The sequence below is a fragment of the Mauremys reevesii genome, linkage group 15 (assembly GCF_016161935.1).
Source record: "Mauremys reevesii isolate NIE-2019 linkage group 15, ASM1616193v1, whole genome shotgun sequence".
Taxonomy (NCBI): Eukaryota; Metazoa; Chordata; order Testudines; family Geoemydidae; genus Mauremys; species Mauremys reevesii.
This window is the reverse complement of record NC_052637.1, coordinates 27,984,774-27,998,872: the sequence shown is the minus strand read 5'-3', so window position 1 is coordinate 27,998,872 and position 14,099 is coordinate 27,984,774. Positions and strand designations below refer to the sequence as shown.

General features: G+C 43.2%; 1 protein-coding gene across 15 annotated transcripts in view; it reads right to left on the bottom strand.

Moving 5' to 3' along the window:
* The window catches only part of TNRC6C (trinucleotide repeat containing adaptor 6C), a 610,512-nt gene that overhangs the window by 95,644 nt on the left and 500,769 nt on the right, over positions 1–14,099 (bottom strand). For all 15 annotated transcript variants that reach the window (XM_039501295.1, XM_039501293.1, XM_039501297.1 and 12 more), the window contains one exon: positions 6,118–6,450. In XM_039501295.1, the coding sequence (XP_039357229.1) occupies positions 6,118–6,450 (333 nt within the window). The remainder of the gene's footprint in view (positions 1–6,117; positions 6,451–14,099) is intronic.

The following is a 14,099-nucleotide window of genomic DNA, read 5'->3' as shown; positions in this document are numbered from 1 at the left end:
AAGAGCTCAGACATATCAGTAGTGCCCCTACAGACACGAACTTTCCAGGGTTGTAGTTTTCTTTTGAACGCCTCCATTCTTTCATGCTGGGCAATAAAATTAGTGTTCCCACCTTGTACAGTTTTATTCAGCTTATTCATTTAACTGAATACATCTGCAAGGTAATCCAGCAGTTTTGCTAGCCAAAGGTCATCTTTCAGCACTTTGGCAAACTCAGTTTTCTTATCAACTAAGAAAATACATAACTCTTCCCTGAGATTAAATATACGGGCAAGCATTCTGCCTCGAGATAGCCATCTCATCTCTGTATGCATGAGCAAGGAATGGTGCTCTGTACCCACCTCCTCACAGAGTGAAGCAAAACACAGGGAGTTTGTTGCTCTGGCTTTAATAAAATTTACAAGAGTTACCACTGTATTCAGAACACTGTGACTACCTGGTTCAATATCTTTTGCAGCAAGTGCCTCTTGGAGTAAAAAGCAGTGTGTCCAAATAGCACGAGATGCAACAGCTTTTAATTTTTGCACAACACCAGAACACTTTCTGGTCATTGCTATGGCTCCATCAGTGCAGACCGCAATGCAATTAGTCCAGCAGATTTCTGATGAGATCATAAAATCATCTAACAAGTTTGAAAATGTCACCTAACTTTGTTGTTGCATTTTCTCTTATATTCAACCTGATGATCTCACTTAGCAAAGGTACGATGCTCCACCTGGTGGAGAAAAACAAATGAGCTCTGAGATTTCAGCAAGCTCCTTATATGCAAGGGATGACATCACTAAAAAGGCAGAACAGTTCCCAAGCATCTAGCTTGGCCAAGATAACTGGAGAGAGAGGCATTCTACTAACTGTGCTCCAGAATCTGCTAACTGGATTTCTAGGTGTAGTTTAATGTTTTCATTTTGACCCTAACTGTTCTGCACCCTGATTTCTCTAACTGTATAATATTGCAGCAGTCCTCTTTACTGTTGTGGGTTCACTTGTTTTGCATGCCACAGAGTGAATGTGCTATGAAAGAAGTGGGAAAGGTAGCTCTGATTGCCTTTTTTTTTTTTTTTTAATTGCTACAGTGTTCTGTCTCTCTTTCTAGCCTTCACAGAAAATGAGGAAAAGGGCAAATAAGTAAATGCACACACCTATGTAGAAAGTTGATGACTGCCTTGCTACTAACACTGAACTAACTACATTAATAAATCCTGCTGGAAGCACTGGTGCAGCAGACTAACAAATGGGAAACTGAGGTACAAGAAACTATAAAATCCAGATACCTCAGGAGACCTATTAGTCAGGGAGTCTCTGGTTCAAGGCTTGCTAGAGAGCCTCACAATACTGTATGCAAAATTCTTCTGTAGGTTATATTGTAATTTATAGTGATCTTCTGCATGTTTTTTGGGGGAGGGGAGTACCTTCCACAAAGTGAGGAAGAACTAATTACCTTTGATTTCTTTATGCTATGTGGATAGACTGTATTTTCTTTACAGCCTATCCAGCTGCACAGTGTCTATGACAACCCAAAAAGAATGGCATTCTTGGTGAGACGACTTGATTCGGGAAATAATCTCTCTCTTTGGACTTCCAGAAAGGAGATATGACAACTTATAGAGAACGCTGCAAGGCTCATGTTTTTCCAGGCTTTTTCTAAGTATGAAGAGGATAGGTAATAAAGGTAATAATTGGAGATATACCAATCTCCTAGAACTGGAAGGGACCTTGAAAGGTGATCTAGTCCAGCCCCCTGCCTTCACTAGCAGGACCAATTTTTTTGCTCCAGATCCCTAAGTGGCCTCCTCAAGGATGTTGGGTAGGGGTGAGTATTAAGTAGCGTTTGGCCATACGGCTTGGAAAAGTCTCAGTTGGCACTGGACAATTGTATTGTTTTCTAAAATGAGTTTAGACTTGTACTAACACATTTCTAGAAAACCAAATAAAAACATCCCATCCATAGCACAATACGGTTATGAAACAAGCCTAACTTTGAACATGAGAGATTGTAATTATGGAAGACATGTCTTTCCAACTAGCCACGGGTGTATAATGCATAAGCAGGTAAAAATGTCTCTTTCATGAGAGAGGTAGCTATGACTTCTGCAGGCCATATAGTAAGTGAAAGAATCTGGCCCATGTCGGTTGGCAGAAGAAAAACAATGTGTACTAACTATCTGTTGTGACAATTCCTAAATAACTCCTACTGTGTTTCTGAAGTTTTCTTTGATCCTCTTTTTCATTATAACAGAAGAAAAATCAAACAACAAAAACTTATTTGATGTGAAATGATGATGTAATCTGACAATTCACAAGCACCTCCATATCAACAGCAAAAGTGAAAGGAAGAAAAAAAGAACTGTGAAAACTAACTGATCTATTCAGTTTTCAAACCTAAACAGCAAAAAAAATATTGAAAACTTATCTCAAAATGGTATTTTAGCAATGTGAGCATCAATAAAACTTCAAACAGACTTCAAATTCAAAGACTTCCAGATTACTCAGGATAAATTCATATTTGCTAAGGAGTGACTGAATTCCTTATTTTTGTATTTCTGGAACATCATCATCTTAGGACAGAGAATGAACAAAACAAAAACAAGACAAAAATAATTGAGTTATTTCTTCTCAAGTATATAACTGTGAAACTACACCAGAAATTCAACCGTGTCTGCTTTATTCTGAGTACAGTACTTTCTGACTCCTAGCTACTCTGAGTTTGTTCTTTTTAGTTTGATATTGGACAAGAGCAACTGCATAAATCTTGTAGCATTTACCATTTCCTGTGGTCTAACATATGGTAGTTGCCTCCGATATCTTTTTCAATACAACCACAAGGTACTTTGGAAAGAAATACCTCAACAACTTAGTCTCCTATCTAAAAGATTTCTGTCAAAAACCTTAAGTTAATTGATTTTCATAATTAATTTGCAACAAAAAGTACGGTTAAGAAGTTTGGTGCTTTCACAGTCAAACAACTTGCATGACATGACCATAGCCTAAGAGTTAAAAAATCTTGAGTAGGGACCCTCCCCCCCACAAAAAACATGAGATTTTTTTTGAAAAGAATAAATCAGGTTTTAATCTAATTCCCCCCGCCTTCCCCAAATATGGGTGTGACAATTACAGAGTAAAAATTTAACTAAATACAGGCTGAGGCTCCCCAGACCCCAGTCTGCCTTGTTCCTTTGATTCCCACTTTGATAGGCTCCTTTAGCCCCCAAGAGCCACACTGCCCCCTGGCAGGCTCCAGCACCTGTCCTCTCTCTCCGGTTCAGGCCTGCACAACATGCGGCCTCTGGGCCGCATGCGGCCCGCATGGGCTCACTGTGCGGCCCGTGGGCAAGCAGCAGGGTGCGGCTGCTGGGTTCGCCCCCTGCCCGGGGGGCCCCTACCTCACAGCCCCACGCGCACCGCGCTCCAACCACCCTAACACCCAGAACTGCACGTGTCTCTGTCTCCTGCTCCCCCCCGCCTGGCATACAGCGGGTTCGTCACTTCTGGGGCCTGCTGAGGCAGAGCCAGTAAGTGCCGAGCGAGGGGAAGGGCCCCTGGCCTGGGCTCAAGCCGCAGCTCGGGGGCAGGGGGGCCTGGACTGAGACCCCCTCTTCGGTTGGGGGCAGGGTGGCACTGCGCTGGTTCGTCCCAGGGAGGCCTCCGTAATGATTGCGGGGGGTGGGTGGGGGTTGAACTGTCTGTGTGCAGCCAGGAAATCCCCGGGGGGGGGGGGGGAGAGAGAGAGAGAGTGTGTGTGTGTGTTTTTTGCACCTGCCCTGCCCAGACTGGTGCCCCCCTCCTTGGTCCAGGGACCTTCCCCCTCCCCGGCCCCTATCACAGTGCCCCCCCCCTCCCCCCGGCTCCCTGTGTTTGTTTGTTGGACAGTCACATCCAATCCCTTCACACTGCCATCCCTTTCCCCTCCCCTTATTTCATGGGGGGATGACGAGCTGAGCGGGCAGGCAGTGGTGGCGAGGCTTTATACTTGGGACGGGGGTAAGGAGGCAAGCGGTGAGTTGGTGGCTGGAGGGGGGCATCCATTTTCAGTATTTTAATTTTTGGTACTGCTGCGTGCAGTAATATAGTGACCCCTGGGGGGGGTTGAAGAGGGGTGTGATGGTGGGGCCGAGCAGGGAGGGGGCAGGTCCTAATTTTACAACCATAAGAACTAGAAATGTATTCCTTTTTTTAAAATAAAGGTTGAGATTCTAATCTGATTAAATACCCCCAGCAGCTCAGAGTTTAAGGAAAACACCAAATGTTGTCAGGCTTGCAATAAGACCATGAGAGCTGGCAATACTGTTCTGCTCTGTCTGCTCCAGGGCTCTGCCATGCTCAGTATGTGTAGGAGTACTACTGTACTGCAGGCAGCAGCTACAGTTACAGCAAAATGGCCTTGAGCATCCAAAAGGGGAAACCACAGGCAGTTTGGGCAAAATTAAATCAGACCGCAATAGTAACATTCATGATAATATATCAAATGTTGACAACACTAGGAGGGTATGTCTATACAACAGCTGCACAGATATGGCACTGGAGCTATGCTGCTCTAGCATAGATGCTTCCTACATCAACGAAAGGGGTATTTCTGTTGATGTAGGTGTATCCACCTCTCTGAGAGGCAGTAGCTAGGTCGATGGAATAATTCTTCCATCAATCTAGATGTGTCTACAGAGGGGTTAGGTTATCCTAACTACGGGTACGTCCAGACTACCCGCCGATTCGGCGGGTAGTGATCGATTTTGCGGGGATCGATATATCGCGTCTCATCTAGACGCGATATATCGATCCCCAAACGCACTCCCGTCGAATCCGGAACACCACCGGAGCGAGTGGCAGTAGCGGAGTCGACAGGGGAGCCGCGGACGTCGATCCCGAGCGGTGAGGACGGGAGGTAAGTCGGGATAAGATACTTCGACTTCAGCTACGGTATTCCCGTAGCTGAAGTTGCGTATCTTACCTCGACACTGCCCCCCAGTGTGGACCAGGCCTACGTTGCACAGGGCATACAGTTTTTCACAGTCCTGAGCAATGTAGCTAGGATGACCTAACTTTCAAGTGGGGACCAGGTCTGTCCCACTCTGCTTACCTTTTCAGGGTAAGACAAATACCTCACACAAGAATGCACCCTGCTTTGCCTGATAAATATATATGTAACAGGCATAGTGGAAAACAGAGTGACAGGTATCCATCAGAGACTCTGAACTAATGGATCACCACTCTTGTGAATGAGATTTACAGAATCTCTAACAGGGAGTGGGAAGGGAGAAGCAAAATTGCCTCTTACGTCCTCACCAGTAGCTGGAGCGGACGAAGAAGGAGAAGAGGGAAGGTGGATGAGACACCAACCTCTCACAAACTAGTCCCAATAGTTAGGAAGGTAGGTACCCTTCATGCTTCCATCTGAAGTGAAAATCGTGACTTTGCAGGAAGGTCCAAGGTATTCATTTAGTTTTCCTATGATTTTTGTTTCTTTCCATGTTGCTTATCAGGAAGCACAAGAGCAAGTGAATGTACCAAAAAATTGCAGTACAGCAAATGTGAAATTTACCTGTTTTTAACCTACACACAAAAGCTATCTTAAAGAACATTATGGTTGCAAAGTCAAGCACTCAACATATAGGAAATTCCCAAATTAAGGTTGCCTGTGCAAGAATCTTAGGCTGTGCATAAAACATCTAGCACAATGAGGCCCTGATTCCTGCAGAAACAGAAATCTATTCACATGACGAAGATTTTTACCAGTGATACAAACAAAAAATAATATATTTTAAGATTCACATTTCATATCTCCCTTTCCTCTCTCATAGTAAGATTTTCAGTAAGATTCATCATACTGAGAAGAGGAAAATAGTTGATAATGATTGCTGAACAAAAGGTTTTTTAAATTTTGGCATATATAAACATTTCTGAATTTGAGTCCTGAACCATAAAGTTGCTAATGCATGTTCTTTCATGTTCTCTAAGGAAGAAAGAAATTGCACATGTTCAACTTACAACACTGTCATTGCCACATATAATACTTGGTATTTCTTAGAGTAGTTTTGATCATAGTCACTTTAGTTACCAAAGGTAAAAGGCATAATTACACAGAGAATGAGTTTGCAGTGTCCCCAGTAGATGTGAATGTCTTACCTGTTTGGGTTTGGGTCTTACTGGGATGATGCTGTCCACCTGCTCCTGGCTGTGGAGGAGGACTTGCCCCTGCTTGTCCAGTACCTTGTGGTGGGCTTGCGCCGGTCAGAGTCCCGGTAGGCAGTGGCTGACCTCTCTTTAAGAGCTGCTTCTGTTCTTGCTGGCGGAAGCGTGGAGGCACCTCACGAGGCAGGTAACGGGATGCAGCTGGCTGCTGCCCATTAGCAGATGCACGCTTGCCATTGCTGCTGTTGGTAATAGTGCTGGTGGAAGTACTGGTACCGGTACCGGCAGGCTGGGGCTGGCTTAAACTGGTCTTAATAGGTTCTGGCACTGTATAAAATGAAACAAATATCAGTTTAATCCAAGGAAGAATTAAAGATAATTTCTTCAAAATGAGTGGGCAAAAGAAATTATTAAATTTAATCTTTCTTTTAGAAATGCAAAGTAAACGATATACAATAATTATATACAAAATATATAAAGAAACTTCTATGGAGCAAAATGTCAACATTTATTTTAGGAATAAACAGTTTTATCAAAGTTTCTGTTAGGAGGGATAATAGTATAAAATTGACCAGTGCTTTTCCCTAAACAACAATCCTGAAGCAACAAACATAGGAATAAACAGGGTAATACCAAAATTACTTTACAAGATGAAGAGGTTACCCACCTTGTGCAGTAACTGTGGTTCTTCAAGATGTGCCCTCCTATGGGTACTCTACTGTTGGTGTATCCATATCCCTGCATCTCAGATCAGAGATTTTAGGTAGCAGTGTCCTTTTGACCCGCACGTGCACTCCCTCTGTTTGTGCCTTGCCTCGAGGCTATCTAGCACTGCGTGGACAAACCATCTATCCTCAATTCCTTCTCTACTGCAGAGACACTTACTAAGAGCTCCAAAATAGAGGGGAGGAGGGCGGGTCATGGAGCACCCATAGGGACACACATCTCGAAGAACCACAGTTACAGCACAAGATGAGTAACCTCTTCTTTGAAGTGTCCCTATGGGTGCTCCACTGTAGGTGACTGTACGACATTGCCCCTTATGGAAGCGTGGGACTTCAGAGCCAAGTTTAGTACTGATGATAATACTGTGGATCCAAACACAGCATCTGATGCTGAGTCATAGGTGATTACATAATGTTCCACAAAAGTATGAGCAGATGTGCCCCACTAGTAGCCCAAGTTGCTGCTCTGCATATTTCTGTGATGGGAACGTTTTTAAATGAAGTAGAAACAGATCTCCAGACAGAAGTTGAACTCCAGACAGAAGTTGAAGATTGCAGGTACAATAGCAATAGGTAATGCAGTTCGATATCCATCTAGAGTCTCTGTTTCGGGATTGAGGATCATTTAGACCTCTCTGCAATCAAAAGAATAGTTTAGCAGATTTTCTGAAAATTATTGTTCTAACCAAATAGAATGCCGAAGCTTTCCTGACACTGAGTTTATGTAATATTGCTTCTCTCTTGGCATGGTGTGGCTTTGGAAAGAAGGTTGGGAGGTAAGTAAGTTGGTTTATGTGGTGTCAGTGTAATCTTATCCCTTAAAAAATTGTGAAGGGTGGGTGTGCAATTAGAGCTTCTATTTCCCTGATTCTCCAAGCCGAGGTGATGGCTACTAGAAACGCCGTTTTCATAGACAGATCCATAACTGAGCATGAGGCCATGGTTCAAAAAGAGGCTTTGTAAGGCACTTGAAAACCAAGTTAAGGCCCCACGTTGGTGTAGGATGCCCAATTTGTAAGAGGTTACCCATACCCTTGAGGAATCGTTTCATTGTAGGATGAGTAAATTCGGAGTAGCCGTCTATCTTATGGTGAAAGGCTGTTATGGCTCTGAGGTGTACCTTTATTGAACTCAGAGATAATCCTGACTTTTTTAGATCTAGGATGTAGTCTAGTACTAGCAGGAGGGGAGAGGATATGGGGGTAACATGTTTTGAGTCACACCAGATTTGGAATCTTTTCCACTTCTGCATATACATGTGACGAGTTATTATTTTTCTGCTATGGAATAACACCTCACATTCTCTGAATAGGAACTCTCCATGTTTTCGAACCACTGAGGAACCATACCTTGAGTCGGAGAGCCTGTAAATTGGGATGGCGGATCTGTCCGGCATTCTGAGAGAAGAGGTGAGGAAGGGACTGAAAAGTGATTGGCGGGCACATCGCTAACTGAGTAAGATATGAGAACCACGTTTGTGTTGGCCATGTGCGAACTATGAGAATAACTTTTGTTCTTTCTTTTCTTATCTTGAGCAGAACCTTCAATATGAGAGGAATTGGAGGAAAGGCATAAAGGAGATGTGTTCCAATGAAAGAGGAAAGCATCTCGTAGCAAATGATGTCCCAGATCGGCTCTGGAGCAGTACTAGGAGCATTTTTTTTCCTGGTCCTGGCAAATAAGTCTATTTTTGGGACTTTCCAGTGCCAAAATACATTGTGGAGAACAACAGGGTCCATTTCCCATTCATGTTCCTGCGAGAATGTCCTGCTGAGGGTGTCCACTGCGGTATTCTGCACAGCCAGCAGGAAGGCTGCTGCTATGATGATGCTGTGCCAAATGCACCAATTCCATAGTTTCACTGCCTCTGAGAAAAGGGATGGTGATCTCACTCCTCCCTGATGGCTTATGTAGAACGTACATGCTATGTTGTCTGTCATGACTTTTATACATTTGTCCTTGATCAACGATAGGAAATGTCAACAATCATTCCTGACTTTGAGCTACAACAGGTTGATATGTAGTATTGATTCTAAGAGGAACCATTTGCCTTGAACTGCGTGATTGTCTATATGAGCCCCCCAGCCCAGTAAAGATGAGTCTGTTGTCAGTATCGATGTTGGAGGTGGTTGAGTGAAGGGGATCCCTGTGCAGACATTCTGCCGATCTTTCCACCATTTGAGAGAGTCTTTGACCATTGAGGGCACTGACAGCAGTTTATTCAATCTGTCTCTGTTTGGTGTGTATACCGTTTAGAGCCATGCCTGAAGGCAATGAATGTGGAGCCTTACGTGACTTATTATAAAGGTGTTTACTGCCATGTGCCCCAATAGTAGCTGAAAGCAATTTCTGGCCAATGTCTGGGGGATGATCTGAATGGCATCGATTAAGATGCTTAGGGTGCTGAACTTGTGTAGTGGGAGAAAGGCTTTGGCCTTCACCACATTTAGATAGGCTCCTATGAATTCTAGATGTTACACTGGAGTCAGAGTCAATTTTTGAGTGTCAGTTGTAGTCTCACCTGCATGAATACATCTATAGTCTTTTGCGTGGCTAACAGGGCTTCATCGAAGTATTCTGCCTTAAGCAGACACCCATCTAGATACAGATATATCAGGATTCCTAATTTGAGAAGATAGGACCTTTGAGAACACTCTTGGTGCAGATTGGTCAAATGGAAGTACCTTGTATTGAAAATGGTCTTGACCCGAGGTGAAACTCAGAAACCTCCTGTGGGATTGGTTGAACTACAATATGAAAATAAGCATCTTGTAGGTCAAGAACCAGTCTCCCTGGTCTAGAGATGGAATTATTATTGCTAATGTAACCATCTTGAATCTTTGTGCCTTTATGTATTTGTTTAGTGACCTCAGATCCAAATGGATCTCCTTCCTCTGTTCTTTTTGGGTATAAGGAAGTATTTGGCGTAGAAACCCTTCCCTCTGTGTTGATTTGGAACTGGTTTCTACATGACCAACGTTTAGGAGATTATTTATGTCCTGATGTAACAGGCACTCATGAAAAGGGTTTCTGAAGAGGGATGGGAAGGGAAGATGTGTAGTAGGGAGGGAGGTAAAGTGGATTCAATAACCATTGGAGACGATCTCCAGTACCCACTTGTCTGATGTTATCTTTTTCCAGTTTTATCGAAAAAGAACAAGGCAGAGTCCAAAAGGATGTAGATAACTCTAGTTTTGCAACAATTGATAGTGAGTGTGTGAGCTCGGGGCCTTGACCAATGTCTCAAAATTGATGTTTCGACGTTGAGGGCTGTACAGTTGAAGTGGGGGGGGGGGCTGTTAGCTTTTGGTTTTGTATTTATTGCCTTTTCCTCTGGGGTTTGTGGTGTCTCTGGAGTGGAGGGAACTGGGCCAGTCGAGATCTTGGTGATGCCTGTGATTTGCTGTACTTTATTTTCTGTGCAGGCATGTAGATCCCCAAGGAATGTAATGTGGCCTCTTGAGCCCTTACGTGTGTGGAGTGAAGCATGTTTTTCCCTCAAAGAGTCTTCCAGTGTCATTTGGACTTCTCTTTGGAGGCCTGAAAGGTGAAGCCACAAAGCTCTCCTCATTATTACCACAGTTGATATAGAGCGGGCAGCTGTATCTGCAGTATCTAATGTGGTTTATAGTGCTGTCCTTGCCACAAGCTGGCCCCCAGCACTGATGGCTTGGAAATGCTCTCTTTGATCATTTGAGACATGTTCAATAAAGGCACTGAATTTCACTAACTGATATTGATTATATTTTGCCATCAGGGCCTGATAATTCACCAACCTAAACTGCAGAGTTGCTGATGAGTACAATTTCCTGCTCAATAAGCCCAGTCTTTTCCAATCCTTGTCGTAGGGTGTTGATTTAGCATGGTGCTGTCTCCCAGGATCAATTACAGCATCTACCACAGGGGAATTGGTGATAGATGGGGAAAAAAGAAAGTCCACATCTTTAGAGGGGACATAATATTTTTGTCTGCCCTTTTCCACATGAGCGTTATCATGGCCAGTGTTTGCCAAATGATTTTATATGGGTCTAGTAGGGCCTCATTGATCAGGAGTGTTATAAGAGCTGATGAGGACCTATGGAGTATGTCCAGCAGCTTGTGTTACTTCTTTGAGGGAGATCTAAAGTAAGTCTGCCACTCTCTTGGTGAGGTCTTGGAATTATTTGAAGTCGTCTGTGACTGATGATGGAGGAGACATCACAGCTTCATCTGAATAGGATGATGAAATCTTTGTTGCTGGAGTAGTTTCTTTATCCAGTCGTGCCTCCTACTCCTCAAAGATCTCCTCTTGAGGATCATGGGGTCTAGAAAGGGAAGCTGAGGGAGATCATTTTCCTCTATCACTATGTAAGACACTTGAACTGGTTTCTAGATGCCGCCCATTGGTCCCAATACAGCCACTGGAGTGGTGCAAAGTTCATCGCACCCAACATTGTTCATACCAAGTAGGCGGGCCTTGCCTGTCATGGCGACATTGTGGCTCTGCAAGTGAGTGTTTCTAGGTGACTGGTCCCTTGACATTGCCCTGGGGAGCTTTGAACTGAGACCGAATATATGTTATCATTGCCCTATTCTTCTTCGCTCTATAGAGATGGAGAAGATAAGGAGGCCCATGGTGAGAGTGTCTTAGTACTGTGGGGAATTCAGGAGACTGAGATGGGGTCAGTACCACAATGCTGATACCAAGTAGCGATGATTCCGACATTTGAGGCCAAGAGGTCCTTGGAGAAACAGAATTCCTGTGGTACCATGGTGATAATTGGTATCGATAGAGTCAGTCTAGAGTGGCCCGTCAGTGTCCAGGGAGTCAGTGGTACCTGTAGTCTTCTGTAGTCCAATGATTGGCCAGAAGATGGTGCTCTGGTGAAAGTGCTCGGAACCGAGGCTCTCCTTGTCTCCCGCAGTGCTATTTTAGAAGAGGTAGTCCAGTCTCTAACACTTCTCTTGTCTGACAGTATTGATGCTTCTAAACCTGTGCCCCTCCGGTCTTTAGGCTTACTGCCAATACTAGAACTTGATGAGCCCGACGCCTCGTGGGTACCACGTCGTGGCTCAGTCGCTAGAAAGGTTGATGATTTTGCCAGGCATATAATCACAGAACTGGAAGGGACCTCGAGGGGTCATCTAGTCCAGTCCCCTGCACTCAAGTCAGGACTAAGTATTATCTAGACCATCCCTGACAGGTGTTTGTCCAACCTGCTGTTAAAAATCCCCAACGATGGAGATTCCACCACCTCCCTAGGCACTCTGACAGTTAGGAAGTTTTTCATAATGTCCAACCTAAACCGCCCTTGCTGCAATTTAAGCCCATTGCTTCTTGTCCTATCCTCAGAGGTTAAAAACAATTTTTCTCCCTTCTCCTTGTAACAATCTTTTATGTACTTGAAAACTGTTATGTCCCCTCTCAGTCTTCTTCTCCAGACTAAACAAACCCAATTTTTTCAATCTTCCCTCATAGGTCTTGTTTTCTAGACCTTTAATCATTTTTGTTGCTCTGGACTTTCTCCAATTTGTCCACATCTTTCCTGAAATGAGGCACTCAGAACTGGACACAATACTCCAGCTGAGGCCTAACCAGCGCGGAGTAGAGTGGAAGACTTACTTCTTGTGTCTTGCTTACAATACGCCTGCTAATACGTCTCAGAATGATGTTTGCTTTTTTTGCAACAGCGTTACACTGTTGACTCATATTTAGCTTATGATCCCCTAGGACTCCCAGATCCCTTTCCACAGTACTTCTTCCTAGGCAGTCATTTCCCATTTTGTATTAATCTCTTTTTCCTGGTCAATTCTTCAGTCTGGGGACTTGTAGCTCTCTTTTTTGAGGTTTTATGAAAGGAATCAGAAGATTTCCTCTTTAAATCCACTGGAGTTTAATGTCCTGTGGATGTTGATGGTCACATCAAGGATTGTTGCTCCAGAGAAGTCCTGGGTCAGAGGCTGGTCTAAGTACATTTTTCATCATAAGGAATCTGAGCTTCAGTTCACATCTCTTTCTTTTCCTCTATTTCTATTTCAGACACAAAGTACACTTTGGTGGTATATGGAATTCTCCTACGCAGCAATTGCAGCATGAATGGCTGTCACTGACCAGAATAGCTTCTCTGCAAAAGAGACAGTATTTAAACCCAGGGGAGCTGGGCATGCCCTTTCTTGGAGTTCGTTCCACGCCCCCAAGGGGAGAAGATAACAAAATCAGTAAGGAGAAAGAGATAACTGTTTTCGAAAGCCACAAAAAATGTTTGAGAATAAAAGAAAAAGGAAAGGGAATAGTATTAATCTAGATAACAAATCCTACTAGCTATTCTGTAAACTAAAATGAAGTTTAGAAATTAATCATCTCTCAGATTCTGCTAATAGTCCGTTGCAGGCCAAAAGCGGTTGAGAAGAAACTGAGGATGGTTTGCCTGTGCAGTGCTAGATAGCCTTGAGGCAAGAAACGAGACAGAGAAAGCGCATGTGCAGACTGAACAGACACTGCTACCTAAAATGTCCGATCTGAGGTGCAGGGACACAGATACATCTATAGTGAAGCACCACAGGGACACTACTCAAAGAAAAAATGTGGCCTCCTCAAACTTTAATACATGCTTAAATATATATAACAACTCTTACGATAGCTAAAAATATAAAATGATGCTTAAATACAATTTATAAATTAGATCAAAACCGTAACATAGGCCCATGTACACACCAGTTAATATAGTCTCATGTATTTTTGTAACTGAGCACATCAAAAACTCAATTTTGCCTCATGTACATGCTGCCCTTCACCCAGCATCTTGGAAATGAGCTGCGCATGCTCATGTGCCCACCAGTGTTCATCTCCTACTGTAGGATAAAATGAGCCCTAAATATTCACTGAAATTCATATTTTATATATATATATATATACACACACACACACACACACACACTATGTACGTGTCTGCATTCATGTGTATGTATGTGCAGTTTGTTTAGAAACTGATCATGCATACATAATGAGAACATGTTTTAAATTATGAGGTCTGTTTTAAACACATGAATAGGATAGATTTATTCAGTTATTTCATTTGGTTGGAAAGAATAAATTACATGTATTCTACGTACTCAGACCACATTTCTCTGGATTTTTTTTTTGCACTTTCATACAAAAATGCCAAGTTTGCCGATCACTCTACTAATTCATAACTAAGAGCACATAGTTCATAATAACATATCCAATGTTTTACAAAATCAACTGTTGTTTTTCTATGCACAGTTCTAAGT